Source organism: Rhinichthys klamathensis, unplaced genomic scaffold (genome assembly GCF_029890125.1).
Source record: "Rhinichthys klamathensis goyatoka isolate OS25496 unplaced genomic scaffold, OSU_Roscu_1.1 h1tg000274l_1, whole genome shotgun sequence".
NCBI classification, from domain to species: domain Eukaryota; kingdom Metazoa; phylum Chordata; class Actinopteri; order Cypriniformes; family Leuciscidae; genus Rhinichthys; species Rhinichthys klamathensis.
In genome coordinates this window covers 571790-597388 of record NW_026606793.1, presented here as the reverse complement: position 1 = coordinate 597388, position 25599 = coordinate 571790, and the positions used below count along the sequence as shown (strand labels likewise).

Here is a 25599-nt window from a genome sequence, read left to right as displayed (position 1 = left end):
TTGACTACATAGACTGTTTCTGCTGCTCCCTGATACAAGATACCTGTTCAGAAAAAAAAAGAAAAGAAAACTGGACTCGTTTTAACAAGCTAGATAAAAGGTAATGCCCTGGCAGTGGCAAATAGCTTTGTTTAAATATTTGATTTGATTATGTTAATGTTTAAGTTGAGATTTACAAGAAATATTTTATTGATACTGTGTAAAGGGAATACTGCTGGTATAAAAGCACCTTATTTGTTTAAAGTTTTTGCAAACCACATGTTATTGCACTTTTGTAGCAGTACATTTAAATCAAAAGTGCGCAATACACTACTTTAGAATTCATTATTCAATATTGCGCGTAACAATGCGATTAATCGCGATTAATCGCAAGAAATCATGCGATTAATCGCGATTAAATTTTTTAATCGTTGCCCAGCACTAATATATACATATATTGGTAGTAGTGTTATTATTGTATATATATATATATATATAATATATATATATAATATATATATATATATATATATATATATATATATATATATATATATATATATATATATATATTATTGCTATTATTATTATTCTAAGACTAGACTGTAGGGAAAGCCTTAGAGTGCAAACGTTAAAGGCAAACCTAGAGCCCTTACAATGGAGCCAGCAAGAAAGAGGAGAACTTCTCCTGTCTGGGAGCATTTTGAATTGATTGCTCATAACAAGGTTTGTATACATTTATATAATTTATTATCATAACATCACATAATCCTCACCATATCGCTGTATAATCACAATGTGTATTATCTGCATGTTGAAGGTGAAATGTTTGCTGTGCCATAAAGAGCTGACTTACAGCAACAACACCTCTTCAATGCTTAGGCATTATCGTGCAATGCATGAGGATGCACAACCTGCTGCAAACAGACCAGCCACTAGTCAAAGTAATATTTAATCTTAATTTTTTTATTATGTAAATAATGTGTTAGGCTCCTACAATACACCAGCATTGTACTGTGTTATAGATTACAGAAAGAAAATGGTGGATGAGGCTTTGGTCAACATGGTCATCAAAGACTCCCAACCCTTTTCTGTTGTGGATGACGTGGGGTTTAGGGAGCTTGTGCATGTGCTGGATCCATCCTATGTTCTCCCAACAAGAAAGGTATGTATGTGAATAGACTAAAGTAGTTTATTGTTATAAAGTCAGAATGAATAGTAACAATTAATATTTTCATTCTCAGGCTTTGAAGTCCATGGTTGACACCCGGTATGAGGAGGCTAAGGAGAAGGCCAAAGAAAAATTGGACAATGTTGTTGCTGTTAGCCTTACGTCCGACATGTGGACGTCCATCAACATGGAGGCTTACCTGGCTGTGACTTGTCATTTTATTGATGCCAATGACCAGCTTGGGACAATCTTGCTTGGGGTGCAACATTTCCCAAACACCCATACGGCAGACAACTTGGCTATTGCCCATACCATGGCCATGGAGGAGTGGGGCATAAAGGATAAGGTGAGGTGCCTTGTCACGGATGCTGCTGCCAATATGATTGCCTGTGTGAGGGCATTGAATATTAGGCATGCGATATGCATTGCACATGCATTGAATTTAATTGTCAAGAAGTCTTTCGATGATGTGCCAGGCTTAAATGAGCTTCGCACCAAATGTAGGAAGCTTGTAACCTACTTCAGGACCAGCACAACAGGAAAAGAAAGACTGGCCCAAGTGCAGGTGCAGATGGGGAGGCCTGCTCTGAAAATGATTATTGAGGTGGACACTAGATGGAACAGCACTTACAGCATGCTGGAAAGGCTCTATGACCTGAGAGAGCCAGTGGGGGCAGCTCTAGCCTCTTTGAGGACAGATGTAAGCCCTCCTACTTCATTGGAGTATGAAACAATGAAGGATGCTCTCGACCTACTGGCCCCATTCCACCAGGCCACAGTAGAGCTTTCTGCAGAAAAAAGAGTGTCTGCTTCAAAGGTTATTCCCCTAATGAAGATGCTGAACCACACAATAGTAAGAAAATCCGAGGGCTTAACATCAAATATGGCAAGGCAGCTGGCTGACAACCTTGTCCGTCGCGTCAGAGAGCATGCGTTACAAATGGAATCCATTAGTGTGATGACGATGCCTACATTGCTGGACCCTAGGTTCAAAAAACTAGGGTTCCTAAGTCCAGGGAAGCTCCAAGAAGCCATTACAAGACTAAAGTCAGAATGTGCCAATGTTATCAGAAATTCTGAAACAACACCCCCAGCTCAAGTACCTGCCTCACAAGCTGGGCCATCTACAACCTGTGGTAAGTAGTCTATGTCTTATGTGAATTTTCACATTTGTAATGTCATGTAATGTGAACCATTGAGAAGTGAGTGTTTTCCCTTGTATAATTATAGGTGACCTTTGGCATCTACTGGACAGCACAGTGGATAACAGCAGACGGAGCTCCAGTGTGACCGCAGATGCTACTATTGAGGTGGACCGTTATTTGTCAGAGACAAATCTGGCAAGGACTGAGGATCCGCTGGGTTATTGGAACAAACAGAAGCTCCAACATCCCAATTTATATAAGCTGGCACTTACGTTCTTATGTTGTCCGGCATCATCGGTGCCCTGTGAAAGGGTGTTTTCTAAGGCTGGAGAGGTGGTTTCCAAAAAGAGAAACCGCCTCAATCCAAATACTGTAAAAAAAACTTTTGTTTTTAAATAAAAATCAGTAAAAATGTTCCCATCCCTGTTGCAGTTTGCTGTTCCACTCCCAGTTCCATAAGCACTACATAATTGTACTCCCAGTTCCATAATCACTACACTATTGCACTCAGTCAGCACTGCACTCAGTGATTTCTTGACACTCATTTGGGGCATTCACTGTCATCACTAACCCAAAGAACTACTGAATACAAAGTTATGTGTGTGTGAGTTGTGTGTGCATAGGTAAACACAAGCAGAGTAAAAAACTTTATTTAAAACACAGGCAATAGAAAAAGGGTGTGCCCACACCATGACAATTTGGTTGCTCAGGATGAATAGATTTGTGTGCGATACATTGCTTTGCACAGCAGGTGTCACTAGGGAGCACACTGTTTCATGAGGCTTCAGGTAAACGAACCTTTTGGTGAACCAATGGGCTGGAAAGCCTCAGTGGTTCAGGAAGCCTCATTTGGCCATCACTAATAAAGTGTGTGTGATGGTTGTGTAAATATGAGAAAAGCCTACCGTGAACTGCTCTCCTCGCCTCAGAAGACTCGGAAGAGACGGCGCGAGCGAGCGGTGACGTCATCGGCCGCCTATGGCATCAGTTACACAACTTTCCTTCATGTTTTTCTTCTTTATCTTTTTTATTAATTTATTTTAGTTTCCAGCTCATTGTTCTTTTCTCATTTGTATTCTGATGACATTGAACATATTGTTAATACATTTTGTAGTATACAAGTTGTATGTCATCAATTTTTTTTTTATCTCTGTATGTTTTGGACAAATAAATAAATAAATAAAGTAGAATTTTAAGCTGTAAGCACCAGCACGCATAGATTTATGGATATCTATGCCAGCACGTCCCAGCCGGTCACTTATTTGGTTCCCCTGGAAACATTTCCGCTGTGCTCTGTGTTATTTGCAGCGCGTTTCTGTATGGTGGTGTTGTGAGTATTTGGAGCACACGTGTGTTGTGAAACTGATGAAGATGTTTTCTTAATTTGCGGGTGTTTTTTTCTATTTGCATGTGTTTTTTTCTATTTGCACGCGTTTTTTTCTATTTGCATGCGTTTTTTTCTATTTGCACGCGGTTTTTCTATTTGCATGCGTTTTTTTTCTATTTGCATGTGGGTTTTTTTCTATTTGCACGCGTTTTTTTCTATCTGCATGCGTTTTTTTCTATTTGCATGAGTTTTTTTTTCTATTTGCATGTGTTTTTTTTCTATTTGCACCCGTTTTTTTCTATTTGCATGCGTTTTTTTTTTTATTTGAATGTGTTTTCTTCTATTTGCATGTGTTTTCTTTAGTTGCAGCGTGTTGAGCTCTCTCGGCCATTCGGCTGAACCCCACAAATCTGGATTCGGTGCATCCCTAGAACTAACAGAATCAGACTGCAATAGCCTGAACTTAAGACCCAACAACTAATCAATTAATAAAACATTGTTTATTTTTATTCTTTTTACAAATGTAATCAACATTTTCGTAAGTACTATGTGTTGGGATATTTAACATGCCATTTTAATAATATTATGCTGAAATGAACAAAATGACTCGAAAAAAGATTCGTTCATTTTGCTGAGGGAGACTCAAAGATCCGAGTCAGTAACATGATCCGAACTTCCCACTACTACATACATCACTTCCCTCACCACCCCCCACTTCCTCAAATTCTGACGTGAGAGCCCAACGAGCGTTTGTTTGTTTTACCTCAGTATGTTGTTGTCATGGCCGAAGCAGCAACTAAACCGAAGAAAGTAAAGGTTTTGTCGGAGGAGACTAGGAAGAGAAAACGGGAGAGTGATAAAATTAAAGCCCGGACGAGGGTCAATATTGGTCCAGCGTTCGCTCGCTGGCGTGAGTTAAAGGAGGAGGAGGGGTGCCCGACCGATGCTGACCTGGCCGTCATTCTGTTGGACTAGTAAGTATTTCTTGCATACTATCTCTATTTTTTAGAATTTGTTGTCAGCCTGGCCATGTTACAGAAGCTATCTGGTCCTCCATTTATCTTCATGAATCAAGTAATGCAAGTAGAGTAGCGAATTATCAATCTGGTAAATTAGCCAGTAGTCTACTAAACATGTAAGTTAGATTAGGGTGACCATATTTTGATTACCAAAAACCAGGACACTCGGCCCGGCAAACAGATACTCGAAGTTTACTCAAAGATGCCTTATTAATTTCAATACATTTAAAGTAGGCTATGCCTCCTCTGTATGGATTGAAAATTGTTATACAAGACACAAATTCAGATAGGCTTCTCAGAGGTTACTCAACATGTTTTATTATGACAGGTTTCAAAAATAATGAATGAAATAATGATAGAAGTAATGTCTCTTCTGTATTAGAAATATAAATATATAAATAATAAATAACTAAACGAAATACCTCCAAATTGAACAAAAATAGCTCTCACAAACTTACAAAAACGAACTAACAAAATTTATTTATATCTTTAGTTTTCTTCCTCTTTATCCTGTTTTTCTTCCTCATCCTCCTGTTTTTCTTCCTCATCCTCCTTAACCCAGATAGCACAAGTCTATTTGATGTTATATTTACATCTGGAAGACGTATTTTTAAGAGTGTTTGCTCATCTGCAAGACGTCTATAGGACGTTTCCTGTCAGATGTCAAATAGACGTTTAGAAGATGTCTTTAAGATGTAATGATTTAGAATGCATGTTAAACTGACATCTTCTAAACGTCTCTTTGACATCTGACAGGAAACGTCCTATAGACGTCTTGCAGATGAGCAAACACTCTTAAAAATACGTCTTCCAGATGTAAATATAACATCAAATAGACTTGTGCTATCTGGGAATTGTTTGCCCATCTATATTTTACTGTAGAGCTGATCTTTTCCAGCAGTTTTTTGAAAACCAGGACATTTTCATCACTTTATAAAAAACAGCCTGGACAGGACGTGAAAACAGGACATGTCCTGGGAAAACAGGACTGTTGGTCACCCTAATGCTGAGTTCAGACTGCACGATTTTAGCCCCGATTTTGGCTCGCCGACAGGTTTTGAGAAATCGCCGACAAATGCCCGAAATCACAGGCAAATCGGTGCTCGTTCACGCGAGTGACAATCACGCAGTGTGAATGAGCAAAGACGCGATCTGAGAGAATCGCCGACGCCTGTGAGATATTTGGCATGCTAAATATCTGGACCTGTCGGCGATTCACAATCCTGCTGTGTGAATGTGTTCTGACTGAAAACTACATCGGCGATGACCGACAGCCAATGAGAGAGCAAGATACGAGGAGGAGGAGGAGGAGGAGGAGGAGGAGGAGGAGGAGGAGGAGGAGGAGGAGGAGGAGGAGGAGGAGGAGGAGGAGGAGGAGGAGGAGTTATAGACCAGAATATCAGTATTTTAATAGATAGGCCTATATTTACAATTATATCAAACAGAAACAAAGCACACACATTTGCATGACCAGCAGCAACAGCAGGACATTTGCAAAATGATTTATTTACCCCCAACTCTCTTTGCAAAACACAGTCCTTGCTCCCCTCGTCTTCCCAACCATTTCCTGCATAAACTGTTTATTATTTTTTTTCATTTTCGCTACAAATCAGTGCACAGACAATTTGTAGGCTATCATTTTTAATAACAAATTCAATGTCGCGCGAGAGCTCCGGTCTCACGCACGCATGATCTTCCGTTATTTCCTATCACTTCTCGCGTGTGTTTGGTTGTGAAACGTAGTTTGCGGACCAGGCAGAAGTTGTCGGCGATTCTCTCTTTTGTAAAGTCATGCAGTGTGAAACCTCCTGTCGCCGATCCATCGTGCAGTGTGAACACAGCAGCAACTGAATGTTACCCCAGATAGTCACGCAGTGTGAAAACAACAGTGACCCGATTATTTTGAAAATCGTGCAGTCTGAACTCGGCATAAGCATGTCAACAAATACACGCGTAAGATTTTATGACAGTAGTAGAAGACAATACTGTTTCCCAACTGTAGGGGGACCCCGAGAGCAAAAGTTAACCAATGCTTTTTTTTTTTTTTTTTTGCAGAAAAGGTAACATACAAATAATAATAAAATATAAACAATAAAAGTTACCTAATGCTGCTTTAAGAATGCGGCTTTAGTGACGTCACTAAAGCCAAAGGCCCCGCCCACGAGTGTTGACAGACACTGCCGTTTTAACATAGACCCGCCCTGGGGTGCGTTTCCCGAAAGCATCGTTAGCCAACTATGGTCGCAATTTCCATTGAACTCTATTGGTAACGACGGAACTTGCGAGCATAGTTGGCTAACGATGCTTTCGGGAAACGCACCCCTGATCGAGTTCACAGCGAGTTGAGAGTTGTACACATCCGCCATTGCTGCACTGACGAGGATGTCTCCCAAGCGTTGTCGGTGTTGTGTAGCTGGATGTATTAATCCACATAGCTCAATATATTTACTCCCGAAATCTGAGCCAATGAAGACGAGGTTGATTAATTTTGTTTTTGAAGAAAATGCTCCCTCAACTCTACCAAAATTAATTTATGTCTGCTCGAATCATTTTACACCGGACAGCTTTTTGAATGAGGCTCAGTATGAAGCAGGTTTTGCGAAGGATGTAGCGGTGCCAACTGTTCGTGATCCAGCTACACGTCTAGAAGTAAGTATTACGCATTTGTTTTCCAAATTGCCTTTGAATTTGTCAAGTTCATAATAACATGTTAGACTTATAAAGTTTGTGTCCAGCTATGTTGTTATTTTTTTATCGCGCTGATAGTGAAATCTTTATTTGTAAAGGACAGCACATCAGAACAGAGCAGCCGAACAAGAGATGTTGCTTGCCAGACAGACGCAAAACCGCTGACCAAGTCTGTTGGCACTCGGTTCTCAATGAAGACGTTTCATGTTCGCTACAGGAGTTCAGGTATGTTTATGTATTACATGATACTGCTTATACAGAGGACCTATGGCTATAACTAGTCTTGTTACACAATAAGTGTCACATAACAGTAACACACAACTACTTTGTATATTACAGGTGACCAGACGACAGATACATTTTCGGACATTGACAGTTTGTCACCAGCAGCTGGTATAATATGTAGGTCCTCTACACCTATAAAGGGTCCATCAAAGAGACCTTGTGTGGAACTGGAGGAAGAGGATGATGATGAAGAAACCCTAATGGACACATCATCTGTAGTAGCACCTGAAGAGCAAGATTATACATTTGATTCAGCAGAGACGGACACAACTTTAACGGAGACAGCAGACATGTCGTAAGTTTCAAAACTGTGCATTTGTTTTAGAACAGGGGTGTTAAACTGAGTTCCTTGTTGGCCACAGCACTTCAGAGTTTACCTCTAATCAGTATTAAACACACCTGAGGCAGCTGATCAACTCTCTAAAGCCGAGTTCACTTCAGACTGCACGATTTTAGCCCCGATTTTGGCTCGCCGACAGGTTTTGAGAAATCGAACAACCTTCTGTAAGCAGTGATCACACAAACATTACAGCACTTTCAGAACCTCTTATTGTGTCGCAGTTCATTTAGTTTCCACTGGACATTCCCACCTTGCAGGCTTAAAAAAACTGCACTTATGAATAGCAGGCTTCCCTGGTGCGCACAAGCAGGGGAATGAACCGTTAATGTGCGCTATAAGCTTCCACGTCCGCTTCTCGCTCCTTGCTGTGACACCCAGCCCGAATTTTCCTTTAAAGGGGTGATGAACTGAGAAATCAAATTTTCCTTGAGCTTTTGACATCTAAGAGGTCATCAAATTATAAGAATATCGTGTAAGTTTCAGAACTGAAAACGTCCTTGTTAGTCCAATAAAAGCTTTTATTGACACCAGGCTCAGCAAACGACTCGTTTTTCAAAGTGGGAAACTATGACGACAAAGAGGATAAAACACCACCCCCGCAGAAGAAGATCAACGCCTACTTCAACACGGCCGGTTTAGCCCCGCCCACCGATTCGCGCATTACACGAAACTCATTATAATATGCAAAACTGTTATCCACTCACAGCAGTGGGCGTTTACTTCCAAGTCTTCAATGCGAGACGCCCATAAAAACCGAGCGTTTTTGAGCTAGGCTCAAAACTAGGGTAGAAAATAGCCTATTACTTATTCATTTTGATGTTTTTGAATGTAAAAACCAAGCGAACGTCATAAGTTGACCTCAGACAACAATATAAAACAATTTAAAAAGCCAGTTCATGACCCCTTTAATGGCCTAGTGTTCATCCACTAACTGGGCGAACAGTAAACACGGTTCTTCTGACCAGTCGGGCTTTCTCGTCTTTCTTGTTTTTTAATCCATGTGTGCTATATTAAATAAACATTCAAACCACCACTTAAATAGACAGCAATCAGTGTAATTGGAAAGAGTGGAACAATTTTTATCATTCTAAGCCAATCAAATACCTTAGGAAATTAACAGCAAGGTAAAAAAAAAAGGATTTATATACATAAATATAATGTGTGTGTGTGAGTAAACTCTATATTTAAAATGGCTTTTTTTTTTTTTTCTTGGACAACCAACCAATCACAGTCTTCAAAAGATTGTGTCATACATAGCAACTGGGTCAGCCCCGCCTCCTCACTAAGATGAGAGTTTTTGTCTTTTCCTTACTCAGAGTTGCCATCAGATCGTTCCCGAATCGCTCTTGAGCTAAGACTCCTACGTAAAAGTTTTTAAGCTAAATTAAGAGTTTTCTGAGAGGATTCTTAGAATCTTTATGAATACGGGGCCCAGAATATCAGTATTTTAATTGATATATTTACAATTATATCAAACAGAAACCAAGTAGCCTACACATTTGCTTGACCAGCAGCACATTGCAAAATTATTTTTTTACCTCCCACAAACAATCCTTGCTCTCGTCTCCCCCAACCATTTCCTCCTGCATAATCTGCTTTTCTTTTCTCATTTTCGCTTCAAATCCGCTCACAGACAATTGGGATCGCAAGCTTCTTTTTCAGGCTATCATTTTTAATAACAATTTGAGTCTGGCGCGAGAACTCCGGTCTCACGCACGCGTGATCTTGCGTTATTTCCTTATCACTTCTCGCGTGTGTTTGGTTGTGAAACGTAGTTTGCGGACCAGGCAGAAGTTGTCGGCGATTCTTTCTTTTGTAAAGTCATGCAGTGTGAAACCGCCTGTCGCCGATCCATCGTTCAGTGTGAACACAGCAGCAACTGAATGTTACCCCAGATAGTCACGCAGTGTGAAAAGAACAGTGACCCGACTACTTTGAAAATCGTGCAGTCTGAACTCGGCTTAAAGGCTCGTACACACCGGGACGAATATCGGCGTGCGTTATTCGCCAGCGTTTTTCAACGCGTTTTTTTGTGTTCACACCCAAGCGATTTTCGCTGACGATGAGCCGAGTGAACATGCAAATTCATTCCCTGACATTAGATGGCGCCCATTTGCTCTGCAATTCCACTCCATAACATTCTCTTTTATCAAGATTTAGATGTAGTCGCTGTCGCGTTTGTCATATAGTTCTTTATGTTCTGACACCAACGAGACCAGCAGCTCTACATTCATCTTGCCTTGCATCTTCCTCGTCTTATTTCTTCCCGGCAGTGTAGACGCTACTTGGCGTATATCTTCTTCGCCGTTACGTATGTGTGCTCGGCAAGACCGTTTTGTGTTTGAGCGCCCCCAAGTTGTGTTTTACTGTAACTTCAGAAGCTCCAGACACGTGAGCAAAAGCGCCAATCTCATTGGTCGGATAGTTTTTGACGCAGCGCGTCAAACTAAAAAAACGAACCCGAGGCGTTTAAAAAAAAATGACGCTTTTACGCGTGGCATTTTTCGCGCCGGTGTGCACACTCACATTGGCGCCCTTTGTTTAGTCACGAGGCATTAAACGTCGGCCCGGTGTGAACAGGCCTTAAGGCTCATTAAAAAAGTTCAAGTATGCCTGTTAACCCTTCTGGAACTGAGTTAAACACCCCTGGTTCAGGCGTTTATTATTTTTACTATTATTATATTTTGTGACTTGTTTTTAATTAGGGATGCACCGAATCCAGATTTGTGGGGTTCGGCCGAATACCGAATCCACTGGTTAAGATTCTGCCGAATCCGAAACCGAATACCGAATCTTACTCTCATTCTCAGTCCATTAACACAGTAAACACATTAATGAAGTAAACAACGTGTATTTTTCATTTTATTTTATTTTAACTGTACAAAAAAATAATAAGCAACATTATTCATTTTAACAGCAGCGATGTTGTGTATTGTTTAGGGTCCTTGCCACCACGAGACAAATCAGCATTGCAAATTGAACATGTAGCTCGACTTGAATTGTCTTCTTTTGACTGAAAGTACTGCCAAACAACACTGATTCTGCTCACGAGTTCCATTTCCACTTTCTCACACCTACTGCATTCGAATGGTCCACCTACTGTAACATGTAGAAATAAGGTGTGGCCCCTTTAAGAGCTGCGCGCTCCCTGTTGAACTGTCTGCAGTCTGTATTGTATGTGCCGTGCGCCTCGAACACCCCATGTATGCGGGTTATTTCTGTTTGATGCTCATTTTTATCGTGTGACAGACAGTTACACAAGTTCGATTGGGGAACAAAGTGCGAGTTGTGAGATGCCAAGTCTGTCTGTCCTCTGCAATAACTTTAGCTGTGAGCTATCCCTATTTTTCTTCCTGATCAGACTGATCTCATGAAATGGCGTATGTATGACACGCCAATTCGTATTTCCATTTTTGGCGTGCTATCAACACGCATAATCGCTTTTCAGTGTGTTTATCAACGCCGTTGACTTAACGTACATTACTGTATATATAAATATATGACCTACCCCAACCCCGTCCCTAAACCTAACCGTCACTGGGGTTAATACCATTTATGAGTCTTCCCCTACCATCCTAGGGAAAAAAATTTCGCTCCCCAGATGTAGATCTACATTTTGCTTCGTTTTCGCTCGGACATTTAACGGCGTAGACATACACGCAAAAGATGACGGTTCGTTTCGCCGTGGACATACACGCGGATAAGGACATATACGCGGATAGCTCAAAATGCGTATAGATAACACGCCACTTGACTTGAAAGTGGCGTGTATGTTTACGCAAAAGTCATGATGTCATGTTGTCCTGACACAACACGTTATACTACTATAGGCTTGTTCGACTTGCACAGACCGCTCTGTTTATGACATCAAAGTACCGCGAGAGCAATTTAAAAGCACTACGGGCCGTCTGCTCTCTATTCAAGTCGAACAAGCCTAACGTAAACACCTTCCCGTAATCAACGGCGGCGTGGCGGTAGTGCAAGCCAAGGGTTCGGTTCGGTGGAAAAAGATTCTAAGGTTCGGCAGAAACCGAACCCCGTTAAAAAGCCCAATATTCGGCCGAATCTGAATCCTGGATTCGGTGCATCCCTATTTTTAATATTGGTTAACCTATTCGAGTTTTTGTTTCTTAGTGCTCAAGCATCTTGTCCCATTCATAAAACCAGAAAATACATAATATACGAAAATTGCATTATGGAGCTGTTTGAGGTGTGCCCGGTTTGCAAGCGGAGCTGTTCTGTGCGTTCTCAAAGAATCGGAACTTTTATACGAGTTGAACAACTCTGCAAAAACTGTAAATATTCACGCAAATGGAACAGCCAGCCGGTTCTAGGCGGCACTCCAGCTGGGAACCTCCATATTTCTGCTGCAGTATATCTCTGTGGGGCTTCATTCTACAAATTCGAAAAGGTAAATGAAATATCAAGTACATTAACGCGTTTTTATTAACACTTTACCATGTTAAAATTTGTTATTTAAAATGAATAATGTGCTACATAATCTTGGCCGCTTTTTGTGTCACCAGATATGCTCTACTATGAATCTGCAGCTTTTCAAGTATGACACCTTTCGGCGCCATTCCCGATTGTACGTTGAGCCAGCTATAGTGCACAAGTGGACGCATTGGCGAAATGAGACGCTAGATCGCCTGAGTAAAAGGGAAAGGGTCATCGTTGGAGGTGACATGAGGGCTGACTCACCAGGTACATAGTTGTAAATAAGAAGGATGCATGGATGGGATTACTCGGGTACTTTCTGGATAATGAAGCATAACATGCATAGTAGTTATAGGTAGTATCTAACTGAGTTCAATGCACTCGTGGTAATAATGCTTTGTGTAATATTACTTTCAAAGGCCACTCTGCAAAGTTTGGAAGCTATACCTTGATGGACCTTCAGACCAACACCGTTGTGGACATACAGTTGGTTCAGGTGGGAGAGAAGAAATATCAGTATTTTTAAAAAAAAATACATTTCGAGAAGTTTATAACTTCAGGTTTGTCTAAGATGATTGTTTCGTTCCCTACTTGTCTATTTCAGAGTAACGAAGTGGGAGGAAGCTACCATATGGAAAAAGAGGGATTACAGAGGAGCCTTGCCCTGTTGGAAGCTCGTGGTGTTACTCTGGAGTGTATTGTAACTGACCGCCACCCACAAATACAAAAGTTCCTCAGAGAACGTAACATCAACCAATTTTATGATGTGTGGCACATCGAAAAAGGTTTTATTTAATTATAAATCATACAGATTCAATAACAGTTTTATAAGTGGGTATAATATGAAAATTAAGAAACTGTGACAATTTATAGACATATCACAAATATTTAGTACTGGCAAACTGTGAACATCACTGTATTTCCTCTCAGCGGTATAATGCTTGTCTGTATTTTTATTTACAGGGATTACGAGGAAACTTGAAAACATTTCCAAGATGAAAGACTGTGAAAAATTACGGAAATGGCAGAGAAGCATTAAAAACCACATTTACTGGACTGCATCATCTTCAACCACTGGACCAGAAAGAGTGGCAAAATGGAAATCGATTCTGAACCATGTCAGGAACGTACACACACATGAGGATCCAAACTTTCCTGCTTGTCTACATCCTCTGAAGAGAAGCAGAGACAGAAAGAAGTGGCTTGTTGCCGGTATGATACTGTAATTTATTTATTTTTTACAACACGACATAAAAAAAAAAGGGACTGTTAGTCGAAGTGTAAACAACCTTTTAGTTGTAATTAATGCAATTTTTGTATAATTTCTCATAGGAACTCAGGCATTCTACAAGCTGCAGAAAGTGATGACAAACGCACGGATTTTGAAGGACGTCACCAAACTAAGTCCGCATCACCAGACTTCATCTTTTGAGTCATTTCATAGCGTCATTCAACGGTTTGCCCCAAAAAATGTGGCGTTCCCGTTTCTTGGAATGTTGTGCAGGTAATTCAACTGCTGTTAAAATAACTTTACAGCACTATAGGCTATTTTCCTGAATTGTGTCTGTGCACTTGCAGACTATACCTGGCTGCATTTCATTACAATGAAAATTCTGGTTGTGCACAAGCAACATCATCAACAGGACATCCACTATTCAAAGTGAACCTTCCAAAGCCCAGGAAAGGACAATGCACGATCAAACAAGTGAAGACACCACCAACATTCAGTAAGTTAGTTATTTATTTTTTATATTTCTATTTTTTATCTTTTTACTAGGAGCGCTGTAGCCCCAATCTTAGGAGCGCAAGCAGAAAATGTAGGGGCACAAATCAGCTTGCAATGCAATTATTAACATTTTCTCCAAAATAACTGTAATACTGACAAATTCTTTAATAATAAATAGACTTAACGTACAGATATCCAGGGCTTAAAGTATTCCGGCACCGTGCCGGATCTCCGGCGTGCGGCCGTGAGGGAAAATAAAATTGGGAACTTGCATGCGGTTTAATATTTTCGAGTCAATTGATTTCACCTACCAATCATATGAGAGGATCGCAGCTCTAACTAACGTTACAAGCCTATCAGAAGCAGAGCAGGGCGGGTTCTGGCAACACAGTGTGGTTGAGATCCATACGTCACATTAGCGTCGTCGGTGAAAGCATGGAGCGCAAGTTCATAAAGGCCGGGGATGATGTCTTACCCACGGGTGTAATTTCCCATTGCGTACAGGGGGGACATGTCCCCCCCACTTTCAAATTAGTTTGTTATGATTTTTAACCGCACGCCGTCATTGCCACGGAGGAGCAAGACCGAGCCTGTGTAAAATAGCTCACTGAAAGTTCTAATGCGCAGGTATAGCGGTTGCGACCATAGACTATAAAAAATTAATTGCGACACAGTCAGTGATGAAACGCCAGAAACAACAACAGGTGACTAATGTCATCATGGATGAAAAGAAACAAAGGAGATGTGAGTTGGTTGATTCAGGAAATTAGCTCAGGTCAGAATAATGGGTAACTTCAGACTGTTAGCTAAATATTAAATGTAGAACATTCTGTGTAGCTTACTAAAAAAAAAGTATTCTGTCAGCAATGTATGACAAGTGCTGTCAACATCAACGCATGCGATTCATTTTTGTCCAGCTTTAACGTTTTAAAATATTTAACGCAATTAACACAGCATCCATCCGTTCTTTCTGTCATCCTTTAGCTAGGGTTATGATCATGCTCTTATTCACGCAAATGCTTTAAACCATTCCTGCGCAACAAGACAAAAGAGAACGTGCTGTCAGTGAATGTCCTCCTGACGCGCGCACACACGACGCACAGAAAGACGCCCCCGCGCCAGTAAGTTACCGAGTTCTCTTTCGCGCTTGAACGAACTGTCAATAACTCACACATTTATGCCAAAATGTCTGTTTTGTCGAGTATCCTCACAAGAACAGTCTTAAATGAGTTAAATAAAATCTTAAATGGAAGTAAATATAGTGAGAGAATGAGATGCATGAGATCCTGTCAGCAGCGGCAGATCTTAAAGTGACAGGAGGCATTACTTCTGTCTGTCAGTAAAGATAACTTAAAGAACAGAGGGAACAGAGAAAATTACTCACTGCTCTTGACTGAAGAACGCTTGTAGCTTTGATAAGGATTAATCTATATTTCATTTATAATTTATGCAGTGCGGACTGTTTTATAACCTTATTCAATTTCTGTTTGGTACAGGTAAATGACATTTATTATGGGTTTTAGTGTGGATTGTTTTAAGTTCACTTAAATTAAAAGTTTTTATATTTTTTGAAGCTTAACGTTTAAAATTGGGGGGAAAATCATTTTCATCGAGACATCTGTAGCTATAATATTAGTGATACTGGCTTTCATTCATAAAAAGATGCCATTAAGATACAGCTGTAATACTTGAAAATAAATGGTGCCATTGAAGATAAGTCCGTCTAAGTCACTGAATTACTGAATTATATATATATATCATATATATATATATATATATATATATATATATATATATATATATATATATATTAGGGCCGGGACTCGATTAAAAAAATTAATCTAATTAATTAGAGGCTTTGTAATTAATTAATCGAAATTAATCGCATTTTATTTGCATAAATATTTGACCTGAGAACAGTGAGAAGTAATTTTTTTCACATGGATTTTTTTAGTATAATATTGAATAATGACTGAATACACAACATGACATCATGACTTTGCGTAAACATACACGCCACTTTCAATTCAAGTGGCGTGTTATCTATACGCATTTTGAGGTATCCGCGTGTATGTCCACGCCGAAATCTTTTGCGTGTATGTCTACGCCATTAAATGTCCGAGTGATTCCGCGTGTATGTGTACGCCGTTAAATGTCCGAGCGAAACGAAGCAAAATCTATATCTACATCTGTGGAGCGATATTTCTTTTCCTAGGATGGTAGGAGAAGACTCATAAATGGTATTAACCCCAGTGACGGGTAGGTTTAGGGATGGGGTTGGGGTAGGTCATATATTTATATATACATAATACAGTAATATAACGTTAAGTCAAAGGCGTTGATAAACACGCTGAAAAGCGATTATGCGTGTTGATAGCACGCCAAAAATGAAAATACGAATTGGCGTGTCATACATACGCCATTTCATGAGATCAGTCTGATAAGCTTAAGCAACAAAATAGTTTATTTTTGTTCAACCAAGTCCAGCAGACCAGTGCAATTTTTGCCATTAAGTGTAGCAATAGCATATTGAACACACTAATGGTGTGTTCATACCGAACGCGAATTTAATTATTTGCGCGAGTAGATTACATACAAAGTCAACGCAAAGACGCGAATAGACGCATCATTCGCGCCGGGCGTTGCGAATGACGCGAATTGGGCAACGCGTTTGCCGCGAATGTCTTTCTGGCAAGTTGAAAAATTTGGACTTGAGCGAATGTTCAAGTGTCTAACTTGACGCGATAGACGCGTATTTGACGCTCTATTCGCGTGCGGTGTGAACACACCATAATAGCAATAGCGAATTCCTTGTTGCATAGCTTGCACACAACCATGCTCTTATCGACGCTTCCATCCATTCGCTTTTTATAACAAATTTTCCCATCCACCGGCCAACCAAAGCGATCTCGTCAGCTTCTTCGTCATGAGCGCTAGTTGGTGCGCCAGTATAATCGGTCCGCCGAAACTCATCCAGTGAGAAACGTTCCGCGGTGCAAAACTAAGTTTGATTAAAATAATTTGTGTAATTAATTAACGCGTTAAAGTCTGTAATTAATTAATCTTAATTAACGCGTTAAAGTCCCGGCCCTAATATATATATATATATATATATATATATATATATATTATAGTTTTGAAGTGCTGGAAAAAGATGTGTTCGCGTTTGACTATTTCTGTCACAATACCATAGTTATGGTTACACTTCCTACATTAGCCTAAATCCATGGTGAACTGATTTGATCTGATATCTATGGTTTATAACAGAGAACTCTGCGGCGAATCGGATTCTATGGTTTCTCACAGGATCTCGCAGCGATGATGCTATTAATTCTGAGGCGAATTCAATGGATTTCTTCACTGGATCTCCTAGTTACATTGTTGCGTGATCAAGATCGGCCCGCGACTGGCAAGTTCGGGGCGCTGCACTGTCTATTATTGGTCTGAACTAATAAACGGTCCGTGAAGCTAAATGAATAGCGCATTTTCGTTACGCTTTCATTTTGCCGGCATTCGAGCCCTAAATAAATATTTGGTTGCACCGGCAAGAAAAATTGTTGAAAAACGCCCTGTTATAAAATGAAATATAAATTAACGGTAAAATACTTTAATATCTACAAATACATTTTGTTTTATTGCACAGAGTACCTAGATGACCTGCAGGACCTAATATTTGACCATGTTTTTGTGGACCCTGCTCCATCCATGGATGAGGTACTAAAGATACCCATACCACCAGACCTTTGTGCGGAGTATGAGCGGCCAGACAAGGAGGAGGTCATCTCCACCATGGTGTCCAGATTCAATCATCAGCTGGTGGGAAACCTACATATCTGCCCTAAACATCTGGAAACTCACGGTGACCCCTCTTCACCACACAGGCTGGAAGCACGACACGTACCCGACGTCCAAGGAAACCCCAGCACCAGCTCACAAAGGAGCGATATGCCAGAAACCTGTAACGACTAAAACACAGGCCAATGTACAGGTGAAACTAGTAAAATTAGAATATCGTGCAAAAGTTTGTGTATTTCAGTAATTCAAATTAAAAGGTGAAACTAATATATTTAGTATATATAACTATATACATATGCATGATTATACTTTTCAGAGGGCCGACATTTCTGTATTTAAAATCCTTTTTTTATTGATTTCATGTAATATTCTAATTTTCTGAGATTTAGAATTTTGTTTTTTCATAAACTGTAAGCTATAATCTTCACAATTATAACTTTTGCACGATATTCTAATTTTTCGAGTTTCACCTGTGCATATAATCATTTATTTTTCAGCAATGTCTTTGTTTTGTTTTATAGCACAGCCTATGCTGCATTTTGTGCTTTCTTATAATTCTATAGAGCTGTTCATAAGCACAATCTAAGACTCCTGAAGTTATATCTTACTATTGTATATCAAATTTAAAATATTCACTAGTTTGTTTACAGTATGTATTGTTTTTTGTAGAAACTGCAATGTTTATTTAATTACAAGGAAAAAAGATCCATCCACTGAATATTTATACAAATTGTGAAATAATTTTCTTGTATTTGCAGAGTGTTGATGATGTTAATAAATATTAAGTTTGTTCTGCAATATGTGTTGTCAATTTCATGGTTACAATTCAGAATATAGGCAAGTTTTTACTTTTGTGCAGTCAATATGTGTAGGTTGATTGCAAATGTATTATATAGCCCTGCATTACGATTTTCAAACTTTAAAGTGTAAATTGCAGGTTAACCACCACAACCAATTAATGTGTAAATTAAAGTGCTTAATATGTATACATTTAAAAATTTCTGTCTTAAAATGCGTTAAAATAACATTTATTGGGGTTTCTTCAAAGGTAGCATGTTTTCTAAAGTAACTGGGTGATGACGTCATAAAAGGGAGCGTGGGCGGTAATGCACTCACTCTGTGTGTGCGGGTTGAGGGAGAATAAAACGATTCGCGGGACTCCTGCAAACTAGAAATATCTATGAATAAAACATAAAAACTAATACATTTGTATTCATCTGTTTCAGAAAAGCAATAAGAACAACTCAAACAAAATAGAAACGATTTACAGGCAGAGTTTCTATTTCTAACATGTCTGCAGGGTTGAGCGATGTAGACAATCACAGACATGCGTGTTGATTTCTTGAATGCAATGGCCAATCAGAAGCATTTAAGATAGACTCCCCTCACCGCTCAAAACGGACTTTTTGTTCAGTGCTGAATTCTGTATGCTGGCAAATCCTCTAATTATAACAAACATAGTGTATTATGAAAGCTTCATTGATAATAACAGATGTGTGAGATCGCAATGAACTGATGTCAGCTTTTTAGGAATTATTATGGGAGCGTGCATCAGTCATGCCAAACCATGCACGCAGTAGCTGCTTGCTTTTATGTTATAACAGTGGTTTGTGTGTTAATGCTTTATAACAAATAATTTATCAGGAGCATTTATGCTTGTGTATGGTGGCGACATGTAGGCTAACTTGAAAGTATTTGGAGGTACAGAAAAAGTCTTTTTGCGGGTGGGAGCGGGACAAAACATACATGTTGCGGGCGGGAGAAAGTAATATAGAAAGTAGTTGAGAACGTCAGTTATAACGACCCACGTATTAAAAAATAGTCGGGTTTAAACCGGGCTCGGGCTCATAATTACAGTTAATGTGCCGGACCAGGCTCGGACACAGCGGGCTCGGGTAGGGTCTTGCTTGATTTTTTTGGGCCCGATCTAAGCTCTACCTCGGGTAAGTTATGCTAACACTTACAGGCACGAATCAGCCGTTTGTCCTTGGGGAACTTGTGGAGCCTCTCCCCCGGTTTTGATGTATTCGTACATCCCAATAGTTAACCATTTTTGCTAGCTAGGTCTCCAATATAGCGTAACTCTAGGCTTGGAGGATAGACAGTAAAAGCTTGGAGTACCTTTTATGACGTAACGCCCAGCTAGTGGAAGGGAGGGGGCGTGCTTAAAAGCACTGTAAAACGTACCAACTTTTCATATTATATTCAGAATTTTGGTATAAAAAACATTAAAAAAAACAATGGTGGACAGTTCTTATCTTTATGTTTAGTAAGCACATTGCATTATCTTCGTGAAAAATTTTACCTGCAATTTACACTTTAATCGAATATAAAACCGTGACATAAAATTTTAAAACACTCTTCATCGACACTTACTGTACAATTCCATGCAGATGTAAGATTCCATAGTCGGCTCGATAAATGTTGTATGCATTCTGAAGAGAATACACGTTTAAACAAACAGGCTCCAATCCAGGATGCTCAGTCATACATCTGGGAGTCTGCTCAAGCTGTCGCATCCGTCTTTTCACCTTTTTTGCCACAAATTTCGTAACATGAATGCGTGACACCTACAGTGAGTTATTGAGTCTACATTACTGGGTTTAACTACATTAGAACTAGGGTTGGGTACCGAAACTCGGTGCCAATAGGGAACCGGTTCCGACGTAAACGGTAGTAACCAGACCGAATAAGAACGAAAATTTCGGTGCCTGATTTCGGTGCCTAACTTCATTAGGCACACACGCACACACACAAGGTCTCTCGCTCTCTCTCTCTCCGCCGTGCGTGTGCTACACAGTTTGGAGCACAGTCTCTTCTGTCTCGCAAGCGCGCTCTTTCTCGCAAGGTTTGGCTGCATTTCACGTGTAAAATTACGTGTCAGAACGCCCTCTGGGTGTGCCGATAGTCTGAATCCCATATAGAATCAAGCCAATTCATTGGCTGATGGCGCGGGCGCCGCATCGACGCACTTACGTCGTCATACTATGTTGGCGCGCGCGCGCCATCTGCTCCTCAGATTTCTTTGCCGAAAAAGGAAGCTGGTCGGCAGCGCGAGGAGCTTGGCAGCGTCTCGTTCCCTATTGAGAGATATGTTACACCAGTAACCAGAGATGTTCTCTTTCATAGGTTTACTCAACGCTGCGTAGCTAAGAAGCAGTGGATTTGTAGGCTGCTGTATCACGTGCCGTTTGAACTGACGCGCTACAGCGATCTGTCACATTTCAAAGAGCCAAAACGTTATTTATTGTGTGAATCTCGTAAAAATATTGACAGAATCTGACAGCTGTGGATTTGTTCCATATCAAAAGTAACCTTCTCTGTCTTGTCTGTCCGTGTCCTCTTTGTCCGCGATTTTTCTGTGTGAAAAGGGTCATTTGCGTGAGTCTCACGGTCAATGCGTGAGAGTTGGCAGCTCTGCCTGCTAGTAATCTCTATTAATCTCCAGTATTATTACATTGTTTGATACAATATTGTTTCATTTGATATTATGTAAATATGAATTTTTATTTTATATTGGTTTTATTATTACCATATGTTACTTGTATTTATATTGTTTAAAGATTTAAGTTAATATTGTGTCCAGTTTGGCCCTGTAAATTAAAGGGTATTATTTTTTGATAAAGTGTGTGCGGTTTCATTTTTTTAAGGACCGATTTAAGAACCGTTTAAGCACCGGAACCGTTTAAAAAATACCGAGTAGGTACTGGAATCGGATAAAACCCAAACGATACCCAACCCTAATTAGAACATCAACTAACCATTCTGAAACTTCCTGCTGCAGTCTATATGTTGTAATTACTTCTTCAGCCTCTCCTTCACTGTCCGATTCCGGTTCATACATATACGGCTGAACAACATTACTTGCAGTTTCAGACAAAGACACCGCCACGTGATCTTGATCGTATGAAGTGGGTTTCCCCTCAGGGAGAACTCTCTGGTCCTGAGCCACCACTGCAAGGGTCTCATGCACAGTAGGCCCAACAGTCTCTCAAACTGTTTCACAGTGCGTGACTGGCCTAGCTTCATCTCTTTAGATAGTGTGGCTCGCATAGTGACTGAATCCCATACCAAACCAAGGAAAGTGGTTCTCTGTAGTGGAGAAAGCACACTCTTCTTGGCATCGAGTCTCAACCCCAATTTCTTCATGTGAGTGAGGATGACATCTCGATGCCGAACCGCTAACTGCTCTGAGACTGAATGGAAGCACCCAGTATTGGTATTCTTTGCCCCCGAAAGAAAACCTCAGGAACTTCCTGTGTAGATGCAGGATGGAGACATGGAAGTAAGCGTCTTTTAGATCTATTTTGACAAACCAGTCCTCAGAACTGATTTGAGTCACGATCTGTTTGAGAGTGAGCATCTTGAACTTGAGTTTCTTGACTGCACAATTCAACAGACGAAGATCTAAAATGGGACGCAACCCCTCATCCTTTTTCGGAATAACGAAGTAGCGGCTGTAAAACCCTGATTCTCTGTTGGGCGAATACACCTGCTCTATTTCTCCTTTCGTTAATAGAGACTCTACTACTTTCTCCATTACCAGAGCCTGTTCGCGATGTACTAAAGTGTGGAGGAACCCCGTTGTACCGAGGTGGAGGAGAACCAAACTGGATTCTGTAACCATTCCCTTTTTGTTGTGCGTGATATGAGGATCTCGGCTAGGGATGCTCACACCCAGCATCCCCAGGGGGCTGGATTCGGCGATGGAGAAATTGGTGCCTTGTTTTTTGGTTTTTGGTGCCTTGAAATCTTTCAACAACCGTGTTGATTGAGTCGCCAAAGAGACCAGAAGGAGAAATAGGTGCATCTAACAGAAACGCCCGATCTTTCTCCTTTATTTCTGCTAAATTTAACCAGAGGTTCTCTCAGTAGCTACAAGGGCTGCCATAGACCACCCATGAGCGGTCTCCTTCGTAGAGGAGAGACATGAGAGACAGATCTGTGGCCCGACTAAGTTCTCAAATTTCGTCAGGACCCACTCCCTCACTATTATCCAGATCCCCCAACACGTCTGCCTGATAAGCCTGAAGCACTGCCATAGTGTGAAGACAGGCTCCGGCTTGACCTGCTGCCGTATAAGCTTTGCCCACTAAATTAGATGTAGTTTTTAAAGGTTTAGTGGGCAGCACGGGAGCCTTCAGGGACGATGCTGAACCAGGAGACAGATAGCTCACGAGCTATCTGCAGATAGCTACAGATAGCTCAGCCTGGGGCATCAACCCATAACCATCTTCCCTCAGTACCAGTGATGCACGGGTCAATGTATAAACAACCCGCACCTGACCGACGTTTTCAACTAACCCGCCCACAACTCAGACCGCAAAAAAAAAGAAAGAAAATATTGTACCCGACCTGCTTCCTGACCCGTATTTTTTAAAAGTAGTAAATGCTCATCGTAGCGTCATTGGGCCATTAGACGTGTAACACAAATGTGTAAATAGCATCGCAAGACGTTGGCTAATTGTTTATTAATAAACATGAAGTTGACGCTGCTGACTCGCGATCTTCGCAGTAGTGAATGCGCCAGAGAGAAATGCATATTTCATACAGATAAGCAGAGAGCAGTCCATTTTCTTTCGTTTTGAATTGTTCTGTTTACAAGTAGACATTTCAGTATAGATATATTTTTCGGGTCTGTGAAGTAGGCTACCTTATACGCTGAGTTTCGGTTCATTTATGAGACGAGCTCCAGTTCACGCGCCGGCGCCTCCGTGTCGGGATTATCTTGTCTGCTATATTTAGTTCTTATTTATTAAATCCAGGCAATTGGTTGATGAAACATTGATTAAAAATAAGATACAATTAGTACAAATTGAAATTCACTTTAACCCTCTGGGGACCAAGGTGTTTTTGGGGTCCTTGAGATGTTTTGACATGCTCTGACATTTGTGCTTTTTTCAGTTGCTTATAAACATATTAATGGCACAGCAGGTCTACCATAATGTGTGAGCAACATGTATGTACATGTTTGTATTTTTGAGAGAATATTGTTTATGGTTATTGAAAAAACTAAAAAATTAAGTTTTTGAAATAAGGACACAAAAAACATACTAAATATGTGTCCACAAGACTTTTGACTAATGTACGTTGTCGCCTAGAGTTTTTGCTTCAAAATGATCTGAAAATCATCCTTCCTAATCATTCACATAAAACAATAGATTGTTTTAAATTGTGAAAAACATTTTTTTGTTTGCCAAGGCAATATGCGGATGGGCGGAACGGCCCAACCCGTATCATGAATAATTAAGTGGTTCTCAGACAGTGACCCTGTCACGGCTCTATGATGGAGGACTCAAATGCAGAACGAGTGTTAACAGGTTTTATTGACAAACAGTAGACAGAAGACAGGATGTGTTGGGAGAGGTGAACAGTCCAAACAATAGGCAGGGATGAGACACAATGACAGCCGTAGTAACTAGCCGAGCAGCACTTGTAACTAGCAAGATGACTGGAAGCTGGAGAGTAGAAATGGCAGAGCAGAATGAGACCTCAGAATACTAGCAGTAGCCAGACAGGAACTTGTAAGTACTCCAGCAAGGCACTCAGGGATCTCAGGCTCAGCACCAGGCTTCCTCCAAAGCCAAGAGTGTAAGCAGTCAGGGACACTCTGCTAGCAGGACTGGAACTAGAGACACAGAAGACAAGACAGACAGGACCGATGGCAGAACTAAAGAACAAAATACTTCTACAAATAAAACACTGTAGACTTTAGTCACAAGAAACAAACTATGAAGTACACAGTAGTACAACATCTAACGAACTGGCAACACATGAGGGAAAGAGCACACACATAAAGGGAGTTAACAAGAGTAACAGGTGAGAACACTTAGACAAGGAACAGGTGAACACACTCACGTAAACGAGGACTGAAACAAGGGAGCAGAGAACATGAGGAACAGGTGACAACACTCAGACAAACGAGGACTCAACTAGACAAGAGGGCGTGGTACAGGGAAACAAGGAGGCAGGAACAGAGGAGCACATGGCCAACACAAACACAACCATATGTTCAAGCACAACACAAACATAGAGACATGAAACAAAGACAACACAGACAAAGCTGCCAGAGAAAGACCCTGACAGACCCTGCATAATAATGAGCCTTTCATTCAGGGGTGTTACACAAGAAAGAATGCAAGGACAATATTAAAAATGGTCATTGCACTCTTTCTTGTATATATATAGCCTACATATATTGATATATATATATAGATATATACACACCCAGTAGAGCATTACAATAATCTAGCCTTGATGTCATGAACGCATGAACTAATTGTTCTGCATTTGTCAATGAGAGCATATGGCGTAATTTAGATATATTTTTAAGATGGAAAAATGCGGTTTTACAGATACTAGACATGTGACTTTCAAATGAAAGATTGGTATCAAAGAGCACACCCAGGTTCCTAACCGACAACGAAGACTTAACAGAGCAACCATCAAGTGTTAGACACTATTCTAGGTAGTGTCATGATTCTGCCCTCGTGTCCTTGATTTTCTAGTCTTGAGGCAGGATCATGACAGAATCATGTTTTGTGTGCAAGCACATGGTCTTGTGTTTTGAGCCATGTGCTTGTGTTGTCTCGTTACGTTACCCCGCCCCCTTGTTATCCTCGTCTCGTTATCCTCGTCTCGTCATCATTGTCTAGTCAGTTTCACCTGTCCTTGTCTAGTCAGCTTC

The 25599-nt window shown here is 40.5% G+C and overlaps 2 protein-coding genes across 2 annotated transcripts in view; both read left to right on the top strand.

Moving 5' to 3' along the window:
- The first annotated feature begins 597 nt into the window (after positions 1–597).
- Positions 598–18118, top strand: LOC130102538 (uncharacterized). Its single transcript, XM_056268491.1, has 12 exons — positions 598–2286; positions 2381–2667; positions 7428–7554; positions 7669–7909; positions 12089–12365; positions 12481–12658; positions 12811–12887; positions 12996–13176; positions 13355–13603; positions 13724–13895; positions 13970–14118; positions 17761–18118. The coding sequence occupies exons 1-12, from the start codon at positions 1236–1238 to the stop codon at positions 18084–18086; spliced, it is 3315 nt and encodes a 1104-aa protein (XP_056124466.1). The 5' UTR covers positions 598–1235; the 3' UTR covers positions 18087–18118.
- LOC130102560 (zinc finger protein OZF-like) overlaps positions 4464–25599 on the top strand; it is a 34896-nt gene continuing 13760 nt past the window's right edge. The window contains exon 1 of the mRNA XM_056268514.1: positions 4464–4596. The gene's annotated coding sequence lies outside the window, so the exon portion shown is untranslated. The remainder of the gene's footprint in view (positions 4597–25599) is intronic.